The sequence below is a fragment of the Pagrus pagrus genome (assembly GCF_965226575.1).
Source record: "Pagrus pagrus genome assembly, chromosome: 4".
NCBI classification, from domain to species: Eukaryota; Metazoa; Chordata; class Actinopteri; order Spariformes; family Sparidae; genus Pagrus; species Pagrus pagrus.
Window position 1 is genome coordinate 13,938,021 of NC_140188.1, and position 18,167 is coordinate 13,956,187.

The window sequence follows — 18,167 nt, forward strand, 5'->3', positions numbered from 1 at the left end:
GAGTTTAAACAGGAGTTCACCTGCAGACCAGAGTCCCTGCAGGCAGGAGATCATTTTACTTCCACTCCAGTTACATCCATCATCTGTCACCCTGCATCACTAAAACACACAATAATTAAAGACTAGCTTTTGTTTTTGAGTATTATCTCTCTCTTTTCACTGTGTATATTGTTGTTTACGGCACCATATTGCATAATTATCTGTGTGTGACAGATTAATAAAGCGTTTCTTGTCTCTCTTAGGGAACAGCAGCTGTCAGGGTTTGTGTCTGAACGGCGGACATTGCGAGGTAAGAGTCCTGGCAGCGCTGCCCTTCTCTGTCCATCTAATTTGCCTGTTGTTGCAGTCACAACACGGATCCACTTCATTGTCTTCCTCCCACTCTCTCTCAGACTGGTGACATTATCGCCTCCTTTGTCATTCCTTTATTTGTTCCTTAAATTAAGATTTCATACAAAAACTCAAGAAACTACATGAATTAAAGTGAATCCATGGGAATCATTTTAATTGTGTTAACGCCCAAGGCATTTCAGGCCTTCTTCTGGGGACAATACCCTCTTTTTGACATTTTGCCTCGAGTTGTGAGCAGTATTTATTCTCAAGGGGGCAAAAATGTTTCATTGCCTGAGGCGGATCCATAACAGGCCTCCTCTCTCTCTCTTTAGTGCCCCTTTTTCCTGATGCTCCATCTGTGTCACATACATTTAAATAACATACAATATTATGCTGTCCCACATAGGATCAGGTGTCAGGGTCCAGATGCTTGTGTCCACCTGGCTTCTCGGGGAAATATTGCCAAAATGCTCCGAGTCCTTGTGAAAGCGCCCCTTGTCTGCACGGAGGACAGTGTGTGGAGAAAGATGGAAAGACCGTCACCTGTAACTGTCCCGCGGGATATTCAGGAATCTTCTGTGAGGTTAGAAAACCTTCATAGATGTCAGCTCAAGGCTCGCTTAAAGTTAGATTAATACAGCGCTGTAAAAATGTACCTAAATGTTATGTCATGCTTGAGTAAAAGTAAAGATATCGTGTTAAAATATTACTTTGGTAAAAGTGAAAGTCATCCATACGAACATGTACTTGATTATCAAAATTATTTACGTGGCAATAAATGTACACAAAAAGAATAAAAAGCACAAATTAAAGTAAACATGGAGAATACTTTTATGATGTGGTCATGTTAAGTCATATATAAAGTGAGTGGGTGGTCACTTTAGCTGTTGGAGGATGATGTTTGGTTGCCATGGAGATTACTGAAGCCATTAACTGAAGCATAAATTGAAAACATCGTGTGGCCCTCCAATTTCTGTCGAGCGGCAGCTAGACACAACTCATCAAGTGTCGAGCGCCCTGTCATAAATCAGGCTTATAATAAAAGAAAAGATGACTTTGAATAGAGGAGCAATGTAACTAAATAAGATATCATCTTATTTATCGATTCAATCAAATATAATGAGAAATAAACACATTTCAATCATAGAAAAATAAACATACTGATGGAAAATGAAGGGAAAGATATATAACATTCATTCTTCTTTCCATTATTTCAGATCACTTTGGATCTGTGCAATCCCAACCCCTGCCAGCAGGGGGCAGCCTGTCACAGCACAGAGGGCAGATACATGTGTGCCTGCCCTGAGGGTTACTATGGTAACGAGTGCATGAGCCTCAAAAATCCCTGCATTGGTCAGCACTGTCCAGGTAATCATAATATGTGTGTGTGTTTCTTAAAAAGCACAAAGTCTCTGTGAAGTTTTGTTGAACCCTCTCTGTCTCTGCCTCCACGTCTGCAGGCGCCATGTCTGACACGACACACGGCGGTGTCAGCTTCTACATCATCCTGGTGGGCGTCTTAGCTTTAGTGATGGTCTGTGGCTGCGCCGCCTGCGCCTTCATCCTCTCCCACCTCCATCGAAAGCGGAAAAAGCAGCAGGCCGTCCCACAGGAAGAAGGCATCAACAACCAGAGGGAGTTTGTCAACCTCATCAGAAACGTGGACCGTCCCGTGCCCCTCCTGCCCCCCGCAGCCGCCCCGCTCGCTCACCCTCCGGCCCCCGCCCCCGTCTCACGTTGCTACGAGGAGATTGAACTGACCCTGCCGCCCTCTCCGGCCCCTTCACACCCCTCTCCGGCTCTAAAGCCAGCTCACGCGCCCAAACTGGACATTTCAAACCGGGAGAGGGAGAAGTTGAACCGCTTCCACTACACAGACAGCCAGGAACTGGAGGCCTGACCTTTGAACTCTTGGGAGCTTCTGTTTTTTATTTTATTTTGCGTTTTTTCGCACTCTCTCGCTCACAGACCTGATTCTAGTTTTTTGCACTGTGTCACCGCTGCAGTCATGAAAACAGGCTGACCCTACGACCTTTATGTGCTCAGGTAGCTGTCAGCAGACACCTGAGGAGGAGCGAAGGCTGCTATAAGCAGAAGGGTCAAAAGTCTCACTGCGTTGTCGTCTTTGACCTTGTTTGACGACCATGAGAAGCGACAGGTGCGTGACGTTTGACTGTAAGATTCATCAGACTCTTGATTTAATCTAGAGACTTGAGTGCCTGAGATACTGTCAAGAGGAAAAAGAGGATCGTTCTCTGTTTCCTGGTCCGAGACGCCATCTGATTGGTGTTCGGACCTCCATTTCCGTTTCAGACTGAACTCTGACAGACAGAGAGATTAACGAATGGATGTTTATTTAACACTTTCCGTGTCTGGTTGTGTGTAAATGTGTGTGAGAGTGAACTAGAGAATGTATATTATGAGTGTACGTGTTGGAAAAGGAAGGACAGAGACGGTTTACTTTAAGAAAAAGAAAACAAAGTTGATCTACTTGTCAAAGAGAGTTCATGCTCCCGCTCTGAAGGCTTTAAAGCCTTTTAAAAACTGTTTTTAAAACTATACACTGTTGCCTGTATTGTCTCTGTAATACTACAGTCTGTCAAAGATGTATGATTTTTTCATACCTGCGTGTAAAATAGCTTTTTTGTACATGGATATATTGTACATATTGATGCCCTTTTTGTACTGTGGTTTGGTCTGGAAGTATCACTGTATTACTTTGCTCTGTTTGTCCCATTTCGCTTTCCATTTGGAGCAACCAGCACATGTGGATTGTAATAAAAGTGCATTTACCAACTCTATTTTCTAATTTTTTAATTACAATTCATCATTAATAACCAGTGTTAGGACCACGGGTATTACAGTCGCTGCTGGAGGGAGGTGTCAGCGCTGACATACAGAGATTAAAGGTGCAAAATGTAATCATTTTAGTTTCAAACATTTTCACATTATCTTACACTCGTCATCAGAGTGTGGAAATATTTATTTCAACATCATGTTCTGGCACCTTTTCCTGCCAGCATCCTCTCCTGGGCCCGTCCAAACCTGCTAGCGGTGCAATCAACACCAACACTCCCCCAACGCTTCAAGCTCCCACTCTGGACTGTAAAATATTTATTTATGCACAACAACTTTTGGGATACTATGACAAGCTTTGCTGTGAATATCATTGTCACAGTCCCAAGCAATGACGCATCCTGAGTGAGCAACAATCAAAAGTCTTTTGAAGTTTTCATTTGCTCTTTATTTATGAGTTTGTACAACTAATCACGAACTAATTACAAGTGTGTTTTTCTCAGTGTCACAATCCAATGCGAGTATTGTTTATGTTGCACACCAAGCAGTGCTCATAGACCTTCCACAGATCCCATTTATGTGCCAAATATGTCATGTTGAATTTTAGGAAAATGTGTAACAACCATAAAAAGTATGTAGTTTGGAGTTTAATCCGTTCACCTAAGCGTCGTACAGCTTCAGTGAAGTGTCAGAACAAACAGAGACAGCGCTGCAGACTTTGTAGGAGGAGAAAATCAGGGTTTAAAACTGGTAAGAAGTGATGGGATCACATTATAAGAAGAAGATGGGGCAACACACGGACTTAGGGGTACAGAAAATAAGCATCTTATGTAAAAAAGGAAAACAAACACATGGAAATATAAATTAGGAACACACAATATGGTCAAAAACATCATATTGCGATTATTTTTTGACAGAAATTGTGATGCAAGATTAGTGAGAGTGATCAATCTTGCATCATAATTTTTGTTTTCACTGAAATCTATTAAAATCATTATGTCTGCAAAACAGTACAGTACAGTACTTCAGTAAAATGCTATTTTGTCACACATTTGACCTTTTTTGCAGCCTCTTGTGATTTTGGATATTGAACTTTGCCATATTGCAGCTCCAATTATATTTTGATTATAAAAATGTTCATAAAAAGCTACATGTGGTGATCTTTACAAGCGAGCGTGAAACACTTCTTACCCTTTGTGTCAGTGTGAGAGCACTTTTCAGATGCTATGACAAGCTCAACAGTTCATATCATTGTTAAAGGCCCGAGGGAGGATATTTCACCATGGAGCACATGGCTCACCGCCACTATGACTAGGTCAGTGGGTCACTGTATACACAAGGTCTCTTTCTCTCTCTCTCTCTCTCTCTCTCTGACACACATTCACAAACAATGATCCTGACCAGGAAAATTGTTCACAGTCTTCCTAGAAAACAACTGTGTGGTTGTGGGAAACTTGTCCATTGTTGGAAAGTCGGTAAAGTTTGTAGAAAGTTACAAAATCATGGAAATCAAATTACTCGATTTAAACTCCTTAGCACCATGTCATTGTAAATTTAATGTATGATTTAGGTGTAATTTGTTTTTTTGGCAGTGTAGTATGTAAACCCAACTCCTCTGTTGCTGATGTCTAAATGATAAATTAACTGTAGAAATGTGTGTGAAAGGACGGGTTGAGTGTAAAGTGACACAGCAGCGAAAGTTACCGGGCACATGCATGTGACAGATGTGATCTAACAGCGGCAGACTGGAAATGAACACGGGCTTCCTGTCGCCACCCTGGTCAGGAGGAAATGTAGGAAATAGAGTTAACACACACACACATGACTGTAGGACACCCTCCACCTGCTTTTTTCTCAAAAGTTGCTGTTCCTCAATCCAAAAAACGGTTGTTGAGCGCCTGAGGACAGATGTTTACCTGTGAAATCTCAGGTGTTGACAGCGGTGCAGGTAATTTTGTTCCCTTCAGTTTTAATGTCACGATCTCGGTGACTTTGTCAGTTCCTCGTTGAAGCAGACAGAAGTTTGAAAAGAAACTTTCTGGTCTCTGTCCTTCACTCTCCTGACAGCCTGTGGGTAATAGTACAAATAAAGGGTAATCTGGGGTTTAAACTATGATTGATTTGTCACTGGGGATCCAAATTTCAACATTTGCACAGAGCCTGTTGCATAAGAAGGATCATTGATGTTAATTCAGCTGATGTGGGTGGACACAAGAGGCATCTCATCACAGAAAAGAGTTTTGAGGTGAAGTTATTCAATTCAATTCAATGTAATTTACTTTATTCCCCCAGAAAAGTGAGGCGGACCTCAGAGCTCATCTCTCCTGTCTTACAGGGACATCTTGTGGCCACAGCAGGTAGAAACTTTAAAACCACTTAGTCTCATGACTCGTGTTACCACTCTCACTTTTTAATTTCATCTTCACATCCTTTATTATCCAGATCCATTTATAGTGTTTTCTACATGAGCACTTTATAGAGGATCAAAATGTGTCTGAATGATGTGCAAAAAGTTAAACAAAGAACAATAAAATAAATGTGAAGAATGTGAGTAACAAACTGGCAAATGACTTGAAAACAATTCAAACGGTCGTGATAAAACTCATCAATTCATCGTTAAGAATCAGGATTCACATGAGCACAAAAGCTGTAAACTGTAAACCAAATGATGGAAATATAAATGAAAATATCCATAAAAGGATAAAGATCTATCAACTGCTTCAAAAATCATTAAAGTCCATGTTTAAGTTGGGTTAATTTGTTACTCTACATTGTCCATTGGTGTGAATGTGAGTGTGAATGGTTGTTTGTCCTGTGATGAACTGTCGACTTATCCAGGGTGTACCCCGCCAGCACCCAATGTCAGCAGGGCTCGACTCCAGGATAAGTGGTTTCAGATAATGGATGGATGGAGTTTGTTTAGACATAAAAAAAAATCAGTCAATCTTCTGATTAAAATGTCTTCCCCAAAACTATATAGTGCACCTTTAAGGTTCTCCTGAATCAAATGATGGCAGGGTTAGGGTATGGCATTTTATACTGTGAGGTTAATTTAAGCCATATATATATATATATATACATATGTGTGTGTGTGTGTGTGTGTGTGTGTGTGTGTGTGTTATTGTTTCACTTTGCAAGTTGTAATGTGTATAGCAGCTTCAAATCAATCATTAGACCAGTGTTCAGCACTGATAGTGACGCTCTTTGGTGTACATGCTGTGTAAAGCTTGTAGCGCCCCCGCAGGCTGAGCTCGGTACTGCACACACCGACTACAACCGTGGAGAAGGAGGCGTGTAACTGACAGCGCTACGCTAACATCGTCCTCGGCTGACGAAAACAACCCCAGTGTGTGTTGGCGATCCGTAAAACAGGTAAACGGCGACATTTAAAACCGTGCCGAGTCTGTCCTGCAGCTGTATCTCACGCTGTGTTGGTGCTAGGGAGGCTGCGACACACGCGTTTCTGCAGGTTGAGCTAAGCTAATGTATGCTAGCTGTGATGCTAACAGTAGGCCTGGGCTGCATGCGCAACCAGGCCGACGTGTATGCCAACAAACTCCTCAATAACTTTGAAAACATTGATATTTTACAGACTATGCAGCCTAACATCAATGGGAGGAAGGCGCATATGATATAAATAAATATAATTTACAACAGATGAACAGTGTTTTTGGTGTGAGGAGCTTGACAACAATAATATAAAGATAGGTAGCTAGGTTAGCTCTTCGGCTCCAGGCGGTTTAGCTACATGAAGCTACTAAACAAACACGAGTAATGTTAATGATTACACGCAGAGGCGATGAAATGGTATCAAAGCTTACAATGACATGGTTGTGTTGTGCAATTTGTTAATGTTAATTAACTATACCTTTTAATCTTGCAATAGTGCAACCCATGCACACTCAAAATGTGGATGTAATTAACCTTTTAACAGTAAAACTCCTACTGGAAGTATTTTGCATAAATGCATTGGCTTTCATTTTGTTTGTTGGCTTGAATGTCACTTTACTCTGCAACACCAAATACTTGGCTACAGTTATGGGCAGCTTAAAGTCAACTATCGACTCCTTTATAAATAGTTAAATATAAAAATAATGTGTGTAGTTGGTGCTGAGCCACAAGGGAAGAATGGCATTAGGTAAATGTGAATAACTAAAAGCCCTCCTATGATATCAGTTAACATGAAGCCACATGAAATCACATGAAGTTATCTAGGTTAAAGTTAACCACTCCGGACTGGATTATCATGATGGTTACTTCATTTAAATCACAGCACACACAGCAAGAAGTAACAATAACCTCGATTGTTTATTTTGGATTAGGCCTCTTTGGAATGGGGTGGAGGTGTAATGGTTATCTCTGCTGGAGATGTGAGGTCAGATAAAACAGGAAATGCAGCATTTTTCATGGCAGATAGATAATCGGTGGCTTAATTAAAAATAAATAGACCTATGCTACAAGGTTGTGATGTCTCATGACTTCTCTTGTTTGTTTGCAAGGAATTTAGAAGCAGTACACGCAGTGCACATGTGCAAAATATACATAAAATTCTGCTATATGTTGACAATATAGTCCAGAAAAATAGGCTATTATTTGTTTAAAGGCAACTCTCTGCACAAGCAGTTTGTGTTTGTTATGAAATATTTTTATACATTTTTTTATCTGAATATCAGGCGCACTGATGCGACCAATGAAAATGTTGCACTTCACAGATTTTAGGGTGCATGTGTGATTAAAATAGTGTCACCCTGGAGCCCTGCTGTGTTGTTGTACATAATGCTCCACAATACTTGTAAAATGTACAAATATTCTGATATACTGCTTTCCCAGAATTATCTTTACTCAGTATGATTGAGAGTCACAGGTTGTATCCTAGATAAATATAGACCTGAGTGTTGGCATTGCGCTCTCAGTTGTATTTATTGTGCTTCATGGTTTGTTGTTTTCATGAGAAATAACTGCTGAAAGTAGTTATATTCTAATATCTATACCAATAAAATAATGTGGGAGCCTGAAGTTATGTAAAGTGCTCTCTAGAGCTCTGTCTGTGCAGCTTGCCCCGTCGATTATTTGTTAAAAATACATTCTTCTGTCTCCTTCACTCCACGCCTCCTCCACTTCTATCTCTGTACTGAAATTTCCTCACGTCCTTTTGTGCTCTCTCTTTCTCCTCTCTCCCATGTCACTTTCCTCTCTGGCCGTCTACAGCAGCCGTGCCCCGCCGCGCCCCCACCCCCAGCGGAGCCGTCATGTGGCAGGAGGCCCGCAAGCATGAGCGCAAGCTCCGTGGCATGATGGTAGATTACAAACGCCGAGGCGAGCGACGGCGGGAGTACTACGAGAAAATAGTAAGAGATGTTTTCATCTAGCTGAGCAACACATTCAGAGATACTCGAGTGTTATAATATTTGTTGCAGCAAGTTTTTTTGTTGAAGCTGTCTAACGGTGTCTGATTAAGACCTGAGACACATTGATACAGTTAACTATAAGATTTACAGCAGTATTTTGAACAGTGGAGATAAGAGTGTGCTCAATCAGCCTCACTTAACAAAACGCCGTAAAGTAGCACCATGCACAGCCTGAATTGTGCTTCTGGTTTGAAATGAAGATGAAATTCAGGAGATAAAGGGCTGTGCAGTGTAATATCGTTCACTGTGTGGTGAGTTTTTTTATTTGATTACAAGATGCCATTTTATCGTCAGCTCACTGCCTCTCATTCTGCCTCCAACAGAAAAAAGATCCAGCTCAGTTTCTGCAGGTTCATGGCCGAGCCTACAAGATCCATCTGGATCCTGCTGTGGCTCTGGCTGCAGAGAGCCCCATCAACATGTGAGGAGACACACACACACACACACACACACACACACACACCACATACGTACATACTAGACATCACATCAGATGCACAGTATGTGTCGGATCTCACTGATCAGATTTAACCTCTGCGTATTGTTTTTTCAAAAGGATGCCGTGGCAGGGAGATGCCAACAACATGATTGACAGGTTTGATGTGAGGGCTCACCTGGACTACATCCCCACCTACACACCTCCACTGCTCAGCACATCGTAAGTCTTAAAGTTAAATGAACGTCACACTCTGTCTATTCTTCTTTTCTTATACATTTTGGTATTTGAGGCGTTTTACTGAAGTAGAGCAAAAGTCATGAATACAACAAAGCACGATACCTTAACATAAAGTGTTAAAGTGTATTGAAGCTTAAGCAGAGAGGTTTTAGTCAGTTAGTTTGTTTTTTATTCTTTTCTGTTCAACACAGCAACATGTTTAGCTTAGATGTGTAGAAGTTTAACAGCTTGAGTCAGAAGATTTTCTAGTAAATGTAATACTTGGACAGAAAAACCTATGCAGCCTTTTTGATGTCTGAATGCATCATACTCAAAACACTGGTTGTTACTGTTTTTTAAAATGAATGTGTTACTAAATAATGTCAAGCGTTATTAAATTTCTTCTTCTACAATGCTTAGAAGCCAGATGCTTCTGCCTCAGTTGGAAGAGAAAATGCTCAGCGTGTTGAGATGTGAGTCTTCAGTCAAGTTTTAAATGTGAAAAACTTCCTTCCACTCTTTGTGTCATGCAGCACCCCGGAGCAGGAGATGGAGGAGAGGAAGTGCAATTATGAACGCTACAGAGGCCTCGTGCAGAACGACTTTGCCAACAGTGAGTATCACAAACTCAGTAACTGATGTTCTTTCAAGAGAAAGTTGAATTTTATTCGACTGTCAGAAGCTGCATCATCAGAAGTAATACATCACTTTAACAATTCATTTCACACATTCACAGTGCTGCACATGTTGTCTTGATGTGGCTATAATAGTCTGTTAACCTGCCCTCACTGGGTATATTTTGCAGTCGTGTTGTGCTGTTAAACTCCCTGCTGTCCTCCCACAGTCTCTGAGGAGCAGTGTTTATACCAAATCTACCTGGATGAGCTCTACGGTGGCCTGCAGAAGCCAAATGAGGATGAGAAGAAAAAGTATGTTTAAAGTGGTTGTTTCATCCTGACTTGTGTCCAACATTTCAGCTGTTTGTGTATTTATAAATGTCTCCTTCCATCATGCAGACTGGCTGAAAAAAAGGCCACCATTGGTTACACCTATGAAGACAGCACTGTGACCGAGCCTGACCCCCAGTCAGACAAAGATGAAGACAATTCAGAGAACAGTGAATCCGAAGAGGATGAGGGCATCCCAGATATTGGTGAGGAAATGGGTTCAGCAATAATGAGATTAACACATTATGTGGGGGGGGGGACAAAGCTGTAATGTTAAGTAGCTCCAGAAACGGGAAGCGCAGCAGAAATATGTATCAAAGAACAACAACTACCTTCAGTCTGTCGATCTTCATCAGTTTATAAGAAAACACAATCATATCTGGCTTAAAATCAGTCGAAATGATTATTAAATTAAGCACAACTTGAAATTTTTGTGTTTTACCTGCTGTGAATCTGTATGACGAAAACAAATCCTGTCTCTGCAAATATAAGTTAAACATGAGTATGAGGGTAAAATCTTCTTTGACACAGTGCTCTTGTTTTTGTCTCTGCACAGATGTGGAGGTCGATGTTGATGAGCTGAACCAGGAACAGGTGTTGGACGTAAACAAAATGGCGACATCATATGGAATGGCCGAAGGAGACTTTGTGAGGTAACATGTCTGTGATGACATCACGATGTCTCAGAGCTCACCTGTTGGGTCTGTCGTGCTGCTATGATTGAGGCTCTGTTGCTTTTATAGGTTCTTGGTTTACAAATATGTAAGAAACTCAGATGAGTGACGTCATTTAAAAAAAAAAAGTGCACTGTTTTTTGTTGTAAGACTGTTAACATGATACCTGTTCCTCAGGATGCTACGGAAAGACAAGGAGGAAGTGGAGGCCATCAAACATGCCAAAGCTTTGGAGGCGGAGAAGGCCATGTACTCTGTAAGATGACGTCCACTGAGGAATTTGTGTCTTATGATTGATTCTTATCAGCATTTTTAAGTGACATGTTTGATCGTCTCAGGGCCGGCGTTCCCGCAGACAAAGGAGAGAGTTCAGAGAAAAGAGGCTTAAAGGTAGACAGATCAGCCCACCAAGGTAAATTTATGATGCCCTGAAAATGGTTTTTATTTAATCAGTTGGCTTACCTCAAAACATGTTTAAGTTAAGTCATGCTCCTGTTTTTCAGCTATGCCAGGAGAGACAGCCCAACGTACGACCCCTATAAACGGTGAGTGGACTTCATCATTTTCCTTGCTAATGTCCTGATTTCTTTTGTCTGCTTGTGTGTTTGAACTTTCTGGTTTTTATGATTTCTCTCAGGCCAGAGTCCGAGTCGAGCTCTGAGTCCCGGTCACGCTCTCGTACACCCGGTCCAGAGAAGATCACCTTCATCACCAGCTTTGGAGGCAGCGATGATGAAGCTGCAGCAGCACAAACACCTGCTCCTCACACTGGCCATGCCACCTCCAACTCGCAGCACCCTGCAGGTCATAACAGGGGCTCCCGGTCGGTAACTTTCCGTTTTCCTGGCTTTTCATTGGTTACAGTCAGTTTGTTGTCTGTTGAAATGACCGCAGCTGTTGAGGCAGAAAGAATACTGACGATGAAATACTGATTTTTGTGGTAGGTGAGGTGGATTACAGTTTTTTAAGAAGTGAAGTCAGTGCAAAGAGTTGCCATTAAGTGCACTTAATTGCACTCTGCATGTGTGTATAGACAAAATGTGTAAGATTGGATAGTTGTAAGCGTTGACACACATTTACTAGGTTGATTGTGGCAATGGGAAGCAGTTATATGATTCTTTAATATTATGATAATTTACAAAAAAGTCGACCATGTGATTTCTTTAAAACAAGAGAACAGAAGTATTCTGAAGATAGGCTAGGTGCTGGGCTGGTGTTCTTACTAAAACAGCGTCTCTGTTTATCCAGGAGACGAAGGTCATCCTCCAGTCGCTCCCCGTCCTCCTCCTCCCACTCTTCCTCTCGCTCCTCCTCTCGCTCTTCTTCCCGTTCACGCCGTGCCCGACGTGGACGGGGAGGGAGGGATGGGCGGCGATCCCGGACCCGGTCGCGGTCGAGACGGCGTTCCAGATCTCACTCCCGGGGTAGAGGAGGGAACGGAGGAGGCGCATCTTGGAGGAGACGAGACCGGACACGATCGCGGTCTAACGACCGAGAAAGGGAACGAGAGAGGGACAGAGACAGAGACAGGGATAGGGATAGGAGACGATACTCTGCACGCAGACGAACGAGGTGAGATGTCTGCCAATGTCTCCCAACAGTTACCTATTAACATCACACACAGTCGTGACCTCAGCTCTCTTTCCGTTCTGTCAGGTCCCGTTCCAGCTCACGACAGGGGGGCGGCTCCAGGCGAGGATGTCGGAGCAGCGGAGGCCATCGGCGGGGAGACAGCGACAGCCACAGTCCCTCTCAGTCCCCCAGTCGTGCCAACCACAGTCCCTCCCCTGCTCACAGAGGAGCCCAGGCCTCTTCCACCAACATCTGTGACAAGCTAAGAAAGTAAGAAGGTCATGTAAACACTGTGGCAGCGACAAATCTCCACTAGGGGTGTAACGATTCTGAAACAGAGTCCGAAGCCGTGAAATAAATGTCCACAATCTGGAGTTGTGGTCCTCTCCTCTGGGACATCTGTTTACTGTCAGTCTTGTCCCAAAAAGGAGAAAAACTACAAAAAACAATTACATTCCCTCCTGAGATAAGACTCCCTTCTCTTCTCTCAAACTTTAGTTACTTTACTTTTAGTTGTCTGACTGTTGGCCCATGTGTTTACATTGTGTGGGCTCGCAGTAAACCACGTACCTGCTTCTGCTGATTGACTGCTCTCTGCAAGGTGCATTCAGGGGCTGCTCGTAAATAACAAACGTGTCTCATTCCATTCATATCCAACATTTCAAAGACTTTGTGCTGCACTTACTAATTGTGTGTGAACTTAACGATAGGGAAAGCAATTCTGGACAATTTCCCAGGTCGGCAGATACAGAAGTTTTGGGTTACAATGTCCCAAATCATCGGTATTTTTGACCTGTTAATCTACCTTCATAATGTTGTTTAGTGGTTTTGATATTACAAATTGCAGTTGATTAAACAAAACAAACATTTTTCTGCTGAGCTGAACCATAGATTTAGATAATCGTTACACCCCAAATCTCATCCGAAACACTTATTTGTGATGTAGATAAAGTTTCTGATAATCAATCAAGATGTCACTCTGCCCAGGCTAATCGTCTTCTCTCTTCCTCTCCAGGCCTGAAACTCCGGGTGGTAAAGAGACGGGAGCTGCCAAAGTCAGTAAGAATTTGATCTAGCTGGGTTTCTTGCTAAAGCCTACGCCTCCCTCATCCCTGACAGGCTGACATGGTTGTCCACCAGACTGGGATGTAGAAGCCATTGTTGCCCACAGAAAATAAAATGATGTGATTTTTTTTTTTTTTCTTTTTTTTTCTTGTTTCCACAAAGTGGACATGCACTGCAATCAAAGCCCCTCATCTATTTGCCATTACAGTTTTCTTCACCTTCTCAGTGTTTTGCTGAGAAGAATGTGAACTTGCCAACACTGAAAAATGACTGAATTAATGCTGCCATCTCTGTATGGAGTGAACATTTGGGCACCCTGTGAAGTCATTTTGTCTTGATTGTGCTTTAAGTCTGGGTTGTGCATGCATGTGTGTATATATACATGTGGGTGAGAGAGTGAAGCGTCTTTATATCTGTTTGTAGCCTCAGCAGTATATCGCATATCAAAGCCCTCAGAGGGAGAAGATGACTTGTTTTCCTCGTGACTCCATGTCTTGTTACAACTTATAAATCAGTATTGGCCAAGTGATCATTTAATAGTGACAGATGATGTTTGATTTAATCCGTATAAAAACTCACAAATCACAGATTTGTGGGGGTTTATGTGCCGGCCTATTTCTAAATCAAACATGGTGTTTGGATATAATATGTTAGTCAGCAAGCTTAAGAGATGCTCATAGGTGGATTTTGTTCCCTTCAGACAGAGCCAGGCTAGCTGTTCCCCTCTGTTCTCAGTCTTTATGCTAAGCTAAACTAACAGATGCTCGTGGAAGCTTCTTCTGATCTCACTCCAGGACAAAAAGGCTGATGAACTGAATATTTTGACATTTTGGAAAATATGTTAAAGGCTAAATAACAAGTCTATTTGTTGTTAATTTCTAACATTATGGATAGTTTGCCACTCTGAAGTGGTTTCTCTTTTACTGCTGTAGAAAAGATTTGCATGTACAGACAGAGTGGAAGAGAGTTATTACTTGTTCTAGCCTGCGGTGTTGTGACCTGCAGTTTTTCTTGCCTGGCCAGGTTTGAACGGCCCAGTGATGGGCGTGTCCCTGACAAAATGCCACTGGCTCTTTCTAAACTGAACGTACTGGACCTGAACTTGCCCTTGCCTCACTTCCCGACCTCCTTCTTCTTCTTTTCTCTCTGAATCTCTCTGACAGTTTTTGTACGTGTAAATCTGTTGTGTAAAGGTTCATGTGACTGGATCCTGCCCTAAAGCAGCAGCGTGTCTCTGTCCACACACACACACGCACACAGCCTGTAAGACCTAGGGTGCTTGTTGACTCAACAAACATCACACATGATTAATTTATCTGTGGCCTTTTCATCTCCACCAGCTACTGTACATGAAGGTGATGGTACTGAAATTGTGTAACAGCACGGTGCCTTTGATCTCTCACACACACACACACACACACACACACACACACACACACACACACACACGCACACACACCAACACACACACACACACTCACTTTTATCAGGCTGTGAGAGGATGTGCTAACACAGTTGTGTCACCTGCAGCCCAAGATGACCCCTCAGGAGCGTCTGAAGCTACGAATGCAGAAGGCGCTCAACAAGCAGTGTGAGTACAACAGCACAGGCCCCCGGGTGATGTCGAGATGTCGAACGTTTTGTCACGTAATGCAAATGACAAAACTGATAACTGATTTGTCATCTCGTCTCAATTTGCTGTGTTTGTTTTGTCTTGTCCTGCAGCCAAGGCGGATAAAAGAGCAGCTCAGGTGAAGATCCAGCAACAGGAACACAAACGACAGGTGTGTCTTAGTTTGTTTTTTTTAGGCAGAAACGGCTACTACTGTTATCCTCCATCTCCCCTCATTACTGTGTGTTTGTTTTACAGGAGCGGGAAGGAGAGCTACGAGCCATGGCACGCAAAATACGCATGAAGTAAGAATCTGTGTGTGTGTGTGTGTGTGTGTGTGTGTGTGTGTGTGTGTGTGTGTGTGTGTGTGTGTGTGTGTGTGTGTGTGTGTCTAAGTGGACTGTTTGGTATTTGCATGTTGCAATTGTCTGACCCAGAAGCTCTGCCTTTAGGGAGCGTGAGCGACGAGAGAAAGAGAGGGACGAATGGGAGAGACAGTATGGCCGACAGAGCCACTCGCCTTCTCCTTCCAAACATGGTAAGATCGCAAACAGCCATATGGATCTAAAAGAATAATAATGATTTTATTCAGCGCAGTGTTTATTTTGTGTGTGTGCGCTTACTCAGAACAGAAGTAACCAAAATATTTAATCAGCCAGCGACTGATCTGCTGGCGTCAGTTCGTGCTCTGACAGTTTTATTGGCGTTAGATGTTGTGGCATGCTATTGTTTTGATGGTGTGCTCTGTCTCCTCTGTCCCTCAGGCCGAGAGCACAGCTCACACAGAAGGTATGCTCGAAGCCGCAAGAATCTGCACAGCTCCGACGAAGCAGAGTGATATGTAGGGATTTGTTCACATTAATACACAAACATCTCAAAGGTCTTTTTATATGCAAAACTTCAGCTACCTTTCTTCTGTTGTCTGTCTTACCTGTGAGGTAACTTTTGAGGGAGAAGTCGGGCCAAGACAAGCAACAAAAACAATCCAGTTAATACAGAAAGTCACACAAAATGCCTCAAACTCTTCACTGCAATTAATTCTTTCTGGGATGAGGCAAATGAAATAAAACCAGATAAATAGAGGAGACCTGTTCTGCTTTTTCTTTTTTTTCATGTTTTTGTGATTGTAAAAGATCTTGAAAGTTAAAAAGGTCAAAGTCCACACCAACAGACCCTAACCCTTTTTGGTTGAAAAGTAAAATTTGTTAGTGAAGAAACATTGTACTGGAGACCTCTCGTCTCAAGTAAATAATACAATTGAACTAAAATAGAAGTTTAGCTCAGTCGTCCATTCTTATTCAGACTAACCGGCAAATCTGTGTTAAGGAAACTGACATTTCTCCACAGATTAACACCTCAGTTTAAGTTTCTGGATATTAAATGTCAATAAACACGTGTTTACGTTAATAATGTGTGAAGACTTTGAGTGCCCAGGCTTTAAAAATGTGGCCGAGTAATTCTGGAGAAAGAAAGGTGATCATTAAGTCTTATCCCCAGGTCGTTATTTAACATCCTGGAATGAGACTCAGCGATCAACTGTCTTTCTGCTTCAGGCGCATTTCCTTTATTATGTTTATCAGATTATTTTGCTCTCATCTCATCTTGATACTGATTCATTTTGTGTTTTTTCCAGGAGGTCGCGGTCTCGGTCAAGGAGTCCTCACTACCGATACTGAGCTGTGGAAACGCAGACGGATCCTTCAGTGCCGCGCTTGTCACTGACAAACATATTGTCCTATGAAAGAGGATATTACATGGAAATATGAAGAGATGGACTGACTGACTCACAAATCTGTACCTGAACACTCTGTTCTCTAGTTCTGTGTCCGCAGAATATAACACTTGACTGCGATACCTTAGTTTCACTAATCACACAGCCGACTGGTTCAGCCAAGCAGAGTTTGTTCTGCCCTTTTCATCTCTGCTTCGTCTTGATTTCTTCTGCATGCTTCCTTTTTATTCCTTTTCTGCCTGAACATTTCTTCTCAACGTGGACTCGTCTGGGGACGTTTGTGTGTCAAAGTCCTTAATTGATAAGCAATATATCACATTTTACCTCACACCTTCGTGTCATTGCTATCTATTTCGACCTTTTACTTTTCTCAAACAACAAACACTCACTGAAGACCATTTAAAACATCTTTATTGAACTGATGTACAGGATATTTATACACATCCATGTGAAACCTCTTTGTGAAATCTGATGCAAACAAAATTCACGTATGAATAAAATCAATCGACATCTCTTTTTATACTCTGTCCTCTGCCAGCCGGTCAACAGCAGCAAATAACTTTTTGTTCTCAGTAATGTTGAATGTTAAATACAGAACAGCAAATAAAAGTGTCTTTGAAATTGTTTGTTTTCTTCTTTTTTGAAATCCTGTGTTTTGGTTTTGCATTCAGTCTGCAAACACAAAACGGGCGTCGTATTATCACGATATTCACGGTAACATTAAAAACATGAAAGACTGATATTGGTTTAATTACACATACGGATATACCGTGTGAATTACCCAGCGACGATGTTCGGCCTTGTTCATATTTCGTTTATCGGTTCATCTGGTTGTCTTTTCACAAGTAATGAGTGTAATTGTTCTTTCAGTACACTCTTAAAAAGGTTATGATCACAGATCTCCACCTCACTCGTATTCTGAGTAATTAATTTACCAAATGCACGGTAATCAAAGTTAGATTTGATTACTCAGTAGATATTGTTTAATGTATTTTTATCCTGGAGGTACAGAGACGCCCTAAACTGGATATTTCATGGAGGATTATAAGAAAATAATTAAGGACACGCATCCTGTGACTCAGCACTGGTAAAATCATTGTTTTGATGTCATTTGTTTCTTTCATGTGAAACTGTCAGTGCTGCTGTCTTGGCCAGGACTTGCTTGTAAATGAGATTCTGTATCAATGGGAATATTCCTGGTAAAATGAAGATTTAATAAAGTAGTGAGAAAAGTCCAACCCAGTCCAATGTAATGTCTTGTAGTCCAAACCCAAAAGTATTCGGTTTAATAGGAAATAAAAGCGATTTCAACCAGTTTCTAAAAAAATATATAAATATTTGAAAAATGACTTTAATGATAAATCAACTATCAA

At 41.8% G+C, this 18,167-nt stretch overlaps 2 protein-coding genes across 5 annotated transcripts in view; both read left to right on the forward strand.

Moving 5' to 3' along the window:
* LOC311255619 (protein jagged-2) overlaps positions 1 to 3,111 on the forward strand; it is a 45,205-nt gene extending 42,094 nt beyond the window's left edge. For both annotated transcript variants that reach the window (XM_084350237.1, XM_084350238.1), the window contains 4 exons: positions 243 to 289; positions 740 to 916; positions 1,551 to 1,701; positions 1,794 to 3,111. In XM_084350237.1, the coding sequence (XP_084206363.1) occupies positions 243 to 289; positions 740 to 916; positions 1,551 to 1,701; positions 1,794 to 2,233 (815 nt within the window). In that variant the 3' untranslated portion in view covers positions 2,234 to 3,111. The remainder of the gene's footprint in view (positions 1 to 242; positions 290 to 739; positions 917 to 1,550; positions 1,702 to 1,793) is intronic.
* Positions 3,112 to 6,389: 3,278 nt separating this feature from the next.
* Positions 6,390 to 17,418, forward strand: clasrp (CLK4-associating serine/arginine rich protein). Of its 3 annotated transcripts, none has more exons than XM_084352033.1 (21): positions 6,390 to 6,501; positions 8,338 to 8,477; positions 8,861 to 8,958; positions 9,094 to 9,195; positions 9,726 to 9,805; positions 10,037 to 10,121; positions 10,209 to 10,345; positions 10,696 to 10,792; positions 10,991 to 11,069; positions 11,152 to 11,225; positions 11,317 to 11,358; positions 11,451 to 11,636; positions 12,062 to 12,385; positions 12,470 to 12,655; positions 13,401 to 13,440; positions 14,981 to 15,041; positions 15,176 to 15,234; positions 15,321 to 15,367; positions 15,515 to 15,600; positions 15,827 to 15,903; positions 16,696 to 17,418. In XM_084352033.1, exons 2-20 carry the CDS (start codon positions 8,379 to 8,381, stop codon positions 15,898 to 15,900), a joined length of 1,956 nt encoding a protein of 651 aa, XP_084208159.1. In that variant the 5' UTR covers positions 6,390 to 6,501; positions 8,338 to 8,378; the 3' UTR covers positions 15,901 to 15,903; positions 16,696 to 17,418. The 3 variants fall into 3 exon arrangements, 2 of the variants coding, with proteins under 2 accessions (XP_084208159.1, XP_084208160.1); XM_084352034.1 differs by having other exon boundaries at positions 15,827 to 15,851; XR_014622524.1 differs by lacking the exons at positions 15,827 to 15,903; positions 16,696 to 17,418 and having other exon boundaries at positions 13,401 to 13,444.
* Positions 17,419 to 18,167: the final 749 nt, after the last annotated feature.

What these genes read in the sequence shown, in the direction of transcription:
- clasrp (XM_084352033.1), top strand. Translation starts at nt 8,379, where the DNA reads ATGTGGCAGGAGGCCCGCAAGCATGAGCGCAAGCTCCGTGGCATGATG. An exon ending in TGAGGGCATCCCAGATATTG is followed by an intron (nt 10,346 to 10,695) that starts GTGAGGAAATGG and finishes GTCTCTGCACAG; the next exon opens with ATGTGGAGGTCGATGTTGAT. An exon ending in GGTCATAACAGGGGCTCCCG is followed by an intron (nt 11,637 to 12,061) that starts GTCGGTAACTTT and finishes CTGTTTATCCAG; the next exon opens with GAGACGAAGGTCATCCTCCA.